Source organism: Phodopus roborovskii, unplaced genomic scaffold, assembly GCF_943737965.1.
Source record: "Phodopus roborovskii unplaced genomic scaffold, PHOROB, whole genome shotgun sequence".
NCBI classification, from domain to species: Eukaryota; Metazoa; Chordata; class Mammalia; order Rodentia; family Cricetidae; genus Phodopus; species Phodopus roborovskii.
The window spans coordinates 9,344,021-9,352,954 of record NW_026126636.1 but is presented as its reverse complement, the minus strand read 5'-3'; the positions used below and the strand labels follow the sequence as shown (position 1 = coordinate 9,352,954).

General features: G+C 50.6%; 1 protein-coding gene across 1 annotated transcript; it reads right to left on the bottom strand.

Annotated features, from left to right (window-relative positions):
• Positions 1-247: 247 nt before the first annotated feature.
• On the bottom strand, positions 248-7,149 carry LOC127238936 (zinc finger protein 45-like). Its single transcript, XM_051207711.1, is given in 4 exon segments — positions 248-1,127; positions 1,129-1,480; positions 6,534-6,660; positions 7,135-7,149. Coding segments are annotated over 4 exon segments (1,374 nt in total).
• Positions 7,150-8,934: the final 1,785 nt, after the last annotated feature.

Here is an 8,934-nt window from a genome sequence, read left to right as displayed (position 1 = left end):
CTTCCATCCTAGGACGCTCAGATCCCTCCGGATCGCACTCAACTTTCCTGCGGTTAGTCTCAGCGTTTTAAAGATCACAGTTCTGAATGAAGTCTGCATGGCCCCAACTTAGAGACTTTGCTCTGTGGTCTCCCAATCGTTGTTAAAATACTGATCCTTTTAGGATACAACTCCTTTGTCTCCCATGATGGATGGCCCTAAGAACTGGAACGTTTTGGCTTCCATCTGAAATACCAGATCCTAAAACCTATAGTGCGTGTTTCCTGGGCGAGTCCTCGGGTGCAGGGAAATCCCTGTGCCCCTCGTTGTCAGCGTGGCCTCGCTGGTGAATCAGGAGGCTTGAGCTCCAGCTGAACCCTTTGCCACACGCCTCACACTTGTACGGTTTCTCTCCAGTGTGGGTCCTGTGGTGGTCACGGAGGTAGGACCTCTGCCGGAAGCGTTTGCCACACACATCGCACGGGTACGGTTTTTCTCCTGTGTGGACCCCGCGGTGAGCTAGAGAATTGGAGGCGCGGTAGAAGCCTCTCCCGCAGTCCTCACACTGGTAGGGTCTTTCTCCGGTGTGGGACCTCCGGTGGGCTTGAAGGTGTGACTCCACGGTGAATCCCTTCCCACACTCTGCACACTGAAACGGTTTCTCTTCACTGTGGACCCACTGATGCACTTGGAGAACCGAGACTCGACCGAAGGCTTTCCCACACTTCCGGCATTTGTAGGGCTTCTCTCCCGTGTGGATGCGACCGTGAACGTTAAGATCTGAACTCCAGCTGAAGCCCTTCCCACACGTGCTGCACCTGTAGGGCTTCTCGCCAGTGTGGCCTCTCTGATGGGCCAGAAGATGCGAGGCCTGGCTGAAGCCTTTGCCACACTCCCCACACGCGTAGGGCTTTTCTCCCGTGTGCACTCTTAGGTGGTTGTGAAATTCTGAGCTGCGACAGAAACTCTTCCAACAAGCATTGCACTGGTAGGGCTTGTTTCCAGCGTGGCCTCGCTGATGGTCCAGGAGCGTTGAGGCCCGAGTGAAGCCCTTTCCACATTCTTCACACTTGTATGGTTTCTCTCCAGTGTGCCTTACCTGATGAGCTTGGAGACCAGACAGCCGGCAGAAGGAGCTGCCGCATTTCCCACCTCCTCTCTCCTGCATGGGCCTGCCCCTTCACTGGAAGACCCGAGTCCCAGTTGGAGTCTTTCTCGCTCATCTCCTCTTGGTGAGGCTCGTCACCACCGTTCATTCCACAGTGGAGTTGAGGCCGTGAATTCTGCCCGGGATGTTTGCTGAACTCCGCTTCTTCGCACTGGACAGCATCCTGGTTCCCCAGTGCAGAGCCAGCTGCCCCGGTGTTCCCCGTGCCGTCTCCACCCTGGGTTAACTCCCTGGAAACTTGGTGCCAGATTCCTGAGCAGAAAAGCTCCTCGTGCGGCAGGTACCTCCATCCTACCTCCTGAAGCGACTCTGTCTCATCTAGATTCCTGGCTCCTGAAAGCACAGAGAGATTTCAGAGAGAGAAACAGGGTGTTTGAATGCTCTCTTGGCTGCTGTCGGAGTTACATGGAGAGCCTACTAAGGCTTCCCCGAACCAGAGAACGGTTCCCTTCCCTTTAACTCCATGCATTATGTCATCTCACCTCCACGCCCTAGAAGTCAGTGCAGCAGGCTCCCATTAACAACATAATAATAAAAAAACGGTCAAGAGTCCTGTAAAGCATCACAGGTGAGTGACAAGTTACAATTCCGTTATCTCTAGATCTCCATCAGAAAAAAACAAAGAACAAAACAAAACAACAACAACAAACAAACAAACGAAAAAACCCCACAGTTTTGGTTTTTTGTTTTTGTTGGCCAGGTGCACACCTTTAATCCTAGCATCTGCCCAGAGGTGGGCAGATCTTTGAGTTTGAGGCCAGCCTGGTCTATGGAGCCAGTTCCATAGTCTCAGCAAAAAAGAAGAGGGGATGAGGGACACAGAAGGTGGATAGCCAGTCTTGGAATCCCTACATTCCTGGATCATCACGCCCATCTTATTACAGAGATGGTCTTGCCTTGCAAAGGGAAGACCACAAAATCCTGTTGAATTTTTTTTTTTTTTTTTTTTTGAGACAGGGTCTTATGCATTCCAGGCTGGTCTTGAACTCATTGTATTAACAAGGATGACCTTGAGCTCGAGGTCTTCCTGCCTCTATCTCATAAGTGTTGGTTTATACCAAGACTCCACAGATTTTATTTGTCTGGTACTCGGGAGTGAACCCAGGGCTCTGTACATGCTAGGCAAGCCTTCTACCATTGAGCTATACTGTGAGCCTTTGTCATTTATTACAGAAGAAGCAATTAATATTCTAGAATCAACTCCAGAATATTTGTTACTATGAATTTGGCTGTATGTAGAATGTATAGTGGGTGCTTTGTATTCTCAAACGGCCCCAGAGGAAGGAAATTCCTTTTCTCTGGGACATCAGCATTACCAGCTGCAGCCTCCAGATCTCAGGTTAAACAGCCCCGGTTTCCCCCTTAGATATGAGGCTGAGAAGTCCTTTAATCAGTTAACAGCATGTTCTTCAAGTCATGCCCCCCCAGACTTAAGTGTTTTTAAATAGAAAGACTAAACAATAATAGTCAATGATATTCATCCCTGAGCCTTTTAGGAAGGGGTAGATGGCCATGAAGCAAGGATGGTCTTGAAAGCCACGTGTTTCTGCTACTATCTCTAAAGCTGCTTCCATCTTCACATGAAAGGCAAAGGTCACTTCTACCATTGTGACTAAGGAGCAGCCTTTTAAAACCCTGGGATGCCGCTCGGTGGTGGCAGCCTTGTCCAGCACAGGCCCAGGTCCACCCTCAGTGCTGCTACAATGAAACAGAAAGCACCTCCATACCCACTGAGTGTGACTCACTACTAACGGCCACGGGAAAGCCACAGGGCAAGACATTCATTCTCCTTAAGGTGGCTGAAATCCTGACCCCAGGGAAATGGCATCAGGAGGCCATTAGGTCATGCCGTTGCTGGAGCCACGTGATGTGGGTAGGAACCAAACGTGGGCCCTCTGCAGGAGTAGCCAGTGCTCATCGTTTCTCCAGACCAGGTTTCGGTCATTTATAAGCCGCTTAGGCTGTAGGTTTATTATTGTTAGTGTTGTTGTTGTTTTGTTTTAGTATTTTTGTAATGCTGAGACCTAAACCCAGGGTTTATGCCTACAATGTTTTGTTATGGCAGCTGGAGGCTACAATGCTCAGACAATGAACATTAATAGCTATCTATCTATCTATCTATCTATCTATCTATCTATATGTCTGTCTGTCTATCTACCTATCTGCAAAGGCACCTAAAAAATTAGAATGAGACATCCAATCAAGTTGTCTTAACAATAAAATATTGAGGAAGGAAAACAAACAAACAAACAAACTATTCTAAGCCTGCTGCTGGTGGTATACAAATTTAATCCCCAGCACTCTGGAGGCAGAGGCATGGGATATCTGTGAGTCTGAGGCCATCCTGGTCACTCTGTAGAGTGACTTCTTGGACAGCCAAGGCTGTTACACAGAAAAAACCTGCTTGGAAAACCAAACCAAACCAAACAAAACAACAACAAAACTATTCTAGACTATGCTTTGATTATACATTTTTTAAGTTTACTAACCGTTATGTATCCCCCTGACTAACTGTAAGAAAATCCATGCAGCCAGTATTAACTCATTCATTCACTCAGCAGACATCTGCAGCACAGCTGCCTGCCACAGATCGGCTCTGGGCAGGGAGCAGTGGGAATGGACAGTTTCTTCTCTCCCGAGACCACACTGCAATTGGAGCACAGTGAGCTCCCATAGCAAACGCATGGCAGAGCTGCACTCCGTGACCAGTGGTTGGACAGAAACAAAACAGGGCCAGGGAGGGGAGAGGATGAAGGGGGCAGGCTCCTCGGGTGGTGTTAGGGCCCCGAAGAGACCAGCGTGACCCCAGGACAGGGTCTGGAGGACTTCAGGTTGAGAACACTCTTGACAGTCTGAGAGGGGGCCAGCGTGAGCGGGATTGGCAGGGTAGAAAGTCCCAGACCATGTTTACATAGGATGGGGATGGGGAGGAGGGAAGGACAGACACATGGGACACTGGAAGCCACTTAAACATCCAGACTTGATGCCCCCAGGTAATAAGTCACCCGGGCACAGTGGTCACAGGACGTGGCTCCAGTCCAAAGGAGTCCGTGGGAGCTGAGAAGTGAGGGTGAGGGGCAGCATGGCCGCACTAGAGAGATGCAAACTCCCACAAGCTCCCCTATGGCCTGGGCACAGGCTGACAGGGCACCAACACTGCACAGCGGTCTCAGAGCCTCGGGTCCCCTCCTGCAGAGTGTCCCCTCCCTCCCCCCTGTGGTCGTTGGCCATCTCCACAATTCAAAGCTCATGTTCTATCTAGAACTGGGTGGATGTGATAGTCTGAGGCTCTGTGGAGAGTTTTATTTCAAATGGTCTCTTGGGAGCTGGAGAGATGGCTCAGCAGTCATGAGCACTTACTGTTCTTGCAGAGGAGCCAAGTTCTGTTCCCAGCAGCCACACTGGCGCCTCCATGGATACACACAGAAACACACACAAATAGTAAGCCTTAGTAAGATAAAGTAAATTCATGAGCAACTCAGCAAGATGCTTCAGAGAAAAGTACTGGGGGCCAAGGTGGTTGATCTGAGTTCCGTTCCTGGGACCCACGTGGTGGTAGGAGAGAAGGAAGGCCCACGCATGTCCTCTGTTTGCATAAGCATGTTATAGCACATGTGTGATGCACACCTCCACACACTGCATACCTGCACAAAAACAGACACTACACACACCACATATGTCATACCACACACACACAACTACATACACTATGCACACACACACCACATATCTCATACCACACACACACATACACATAACTGCATACACTACACACGTACACACATGCACACACACACCACATATCTCATACCACACACACACACACACACCACACCACACATCTCACACACACATAACTACACACACACACCAGTGTATGTTTTCTAAACTTGTTTTTCTCTATTTTGTTTTTTGAGACAAGCGTTTCATTCTGCACCCCAAGCTAAGTCTCAAACTCATAGTGAGCCTTCCGCTTCTGCCCTGTTTTCCAATATTCTAGTTGTGTCATAACGAAAGAAACATGTTTTGTGTAAAAGACACAAAAGATGCAGATAGTAGCATAAATTATTAGAAAGGTTCCATTTTCGCCAGGATGGGTGGCACAGGCCTAACATCCCAGCATTTTGGGAGGCTACGGCAGGTGGGTTACAGGTTCAAAGCCTGCCTGGTAAAGTATGAGTGAAAGGCCAGTCTGGCTGTGTTAGGGAGCCCTTGCCCGGATAAATGTGAGATTTATCTTCATGGCAGAGTGCTTGCCTAGCATGTGCAAGACCCTGGATTCCGTCTCTAGCAACACACACACACACACACAACACACACCTGTTTTCCTCTTACAATCTCTCACACTGTTTTTGACAACAGACTAATTTTTGCTGCAAAGAGAAGTTACCGCCCAGGGCTGCTCTGCCCTGCTTTGAGACAGGGTCTCACTGTGTACCCAAGGCGGTCCTGGATCCCACTGTGTAGACCAGGCTGGCCTCAAACTCACAGAGATCTGTCTCCTCTGCCTCCCGAATGCTGGGATCAAAAGTGTGTGGCACCACGTTTGGCTTTTCCATCTTTTGTTTTGCTTTTGTTTTTTTTCAAGACAGGGTTTCTCTGTGTAAGAGCTGCCTGTCCTGGAACTCACTCTGTAGACCAGGCTGGCCTCGAACCCACAGAGATCCACTTGCCTTTGCCTCCCGAATGCTGGGACTAAAGGCGTGCACCACTACTGCCGGGCTCTACCCTAATTTTTATTTCATTAAAAACTGCTCATAAAGGGCCAGCAAGATGGCTTTGAGGGGAAAGACACTGCTGCCAAGCCTGAAGACCTGAGTTCAATCCCCGGGACTCCCACAGTTGTCCTCTGGCCTTCACATACATGTCATGACACATGTGCACCCACATACATACAAACACACATACACAAAGTAATTTTTTAAATTTAAGGTTTATTTATTTTGCGTGTGTGAGTCTTTTGCCTGCATGAATGTCTGTGTACTGAGTGCGTGTCTAGTGCCTGTAGGGGTGAGATGAGGGAGTCAGGTGATTGTGAGCGGCCATGTGGGTGCTGGGAACCAAACCCAGGTCCTTTGCAGGAGCAGCCAGTCCTCGTAACCCCAAGCCACGTCTCTAGCCCCACAAAGTAAAAAAAATTTTAATGTAAAACATTGTTCACAGATTAACTACATGTGTGGAAGGCACGAAAGCCCAGCATCATGATGTCCACCTGTGCACACACATTAGCAAGGGGAGAAACACTAGAGAAAACCAGCTCTATACCTCAGGACGACTCAAAATCATCAGGCCCCTTCAAGAGCTTGAGACCCCTTCAAGATCTGCAGGCCAGCCAGGGCCACAGAGCCCTCGTGGGAGCCACCGTCTGCTACACAACCATCCTCACCCACTGACAGCAGCGTCCTGAAGGTCTCCAGCATCACCTCACGGTACAGCTTCCTCTGCGCAGTGTCCAGCAGCCCCAGCTCCTCCTCGCTGAAGACCACGGCCACGTCCCCGAGTGTCACCGCCTCCTACAACACCAAACACACGCCCGTAAATCTTGCTACAAAGGGTAGCTGAGGCTGGGGTGTGGCATGGGCATGGAGTACCTGCCTGGCCTCCCAAAGCCATGGATCCCACCCACAGCACCGCAGATGCTGGGCGTGGGGTAGAATGCCCCCATCCCAATGGGAGGCTGAGTTCCAGGACAGGATAGAACCCTGTCTCAAAAACATAAAGCAAACAAAAAGGCCACTTTCTGCATAGAGTTCAACTGTCCATTTTCTTATACGTTAAAACTGCCACCGAGCCTGGAAAACTGAGTTCCATCTCCAGGACCCACAGGGTGGAAGGAGAGAGCCACAAGTTGTCCCCTGCCCTCCACGGGCACGCCACACTGGCACGGGTGCACCTGCATACAGCCACACCCACACAACAAATAAATCAATGGATGTAAGGGGGTGGGGGAGACAACAAGAACAACCAGAACAGTCAGTCCAACTCACCCTGAACTCGGTCATTCTGTTCTCCGGGTCTTCGTCTTAGGAGGATGCAATGGTGGGCTAGAAAAGAGCCATGAGCGGCGAGCCAGGGTGTGACTGGCTCCGGAGGCAGGGAGCTGTGGGTAGCAGTGTGCTCCCTCCTCGGGAGGCTGGTTCAGACAGACAGCAGCACCCTGCAGCTGAGAGCCCCTGGCTAGGAGAGATGGCCAGCTTTTCCAAGACACGAGGTTTCGCAAACTCACCAAGCTGACAGGAGGGTCATGGAAAACTTTCCCATGGAAACAGAGACAACTGAATGAAGCTCCTGCCTCCGGGAAATGCACGCAGCCACATTTTTTTTTTTAAATAATCAGCATAATTAAATGAACAGACTACAGGAATCATCTCTGCCGGGCAGAAACAAGAGCTTGCTATGGTGTCACACCTGCAAATTCTGGCACTCAGGAGAGACTGAGGCAGAAGGATTGCTATCAGTTCAAGGTGGGACCCTATCTCAAAAGTCACTACAAGAGCTAGAAACCTGCTATTGTTTGGCACGCCATGGGGGCCCTGAGTAGCTCCTGCATGCTAGCACACCCAGCTTCAGGAAGGTCCCTCCCAGGTACCTGCACATCAGCTGCTGTGTGACCTTGGTGCCAACGCCTAATGCCATGTGTGCAGCCTCAGCTGTAAAAGGGACAGAAATAGAAAGTCAGTCCTACCACTATGATGGGGAGTAAATAAACACATGCAGACAGCACCTCGATGAGGTACTGGTACCTGGTATTTTAGGGCATCCTTAGCAACAAGGATGGCGGCTGTTGCACCCATGAACACGTGAGGTCAGAGGCAGGTGGGGCCTTGGGACCAAGCTTCATCCTGCAGCCAGCATTCCAAGCCTTAATCTCTGGGAACTGAACACGGGTTGTCAGGCTTGGCAACAAGCACTTTTACCAGCTGCACCCTCCTGCAGATTAAGTTCAGGTCAGTATCACAAAGTCAGACCTGGGGCTCACCGGACCCCTTCATCTGTAAGTGCAGCCACCACGGCTCAGTCTCCGCTCTCTGCTCTTCACCCCTACTTGTCTTTCCCGGCCTGGGACAGATGACTGAGCCATGGCCTGGGCTGTACAAGTTCCAATCCAACCTCGAAGCCCAAATGTATGCACCCTATCTCAAACCCTTCACCGTTAAAATAAAAATATGCCAGGCGTGGTGACATACATCCTCGGTCCCATCACTCGGAAAGGAGAGGCCAGCCTGGCCAACATAGGGAGCTCCAGGACAGCCAGGCCTACATAGTGAGACTCCTCAAAACAACAGAAGCAGCCACGGAAGGAGTCATGACCTACCTACCACACCTTCCCCTCAGTGCATGCTGAGAGGTGAGGCTGTGGATGGAGAGAACATTGTGAAATACCAGGCAGTCATGCCGACAAGGCAGTTAAATAGTCCCTGCCTGCCTACAAGCTGAAGACAATCTTACACTCTCCTAAGGGACAATAGGAATGGTGTCCAGAGTTAACAAGTATTGATGGGGACAGAAAGGAGGTCCCAGAGCATCCCCTGCAGCTGAAGGAGGTCTGGGAATGCCCTCTGCAGCTAAAGGAGTCCCCCAGTGCCCAGCTGAAGGAGGTAAGGGGCACCCTCTGCAGCTGAAGGAGGTAAGGGCGCCCTCTGCAGCTGAAGGAGGTAAGGGGCGCCCTCTGCAGCTGAAGGAGGCAAGGGGCGCCCCCTGCAGCTGAAGGAGGTAAGGGGCGCCCCCTGCAGCTGAAGGAGGTAAGGGGCGCCCTCTGCAGCTGAAGGAGGTAAGGGGCGCCCCCT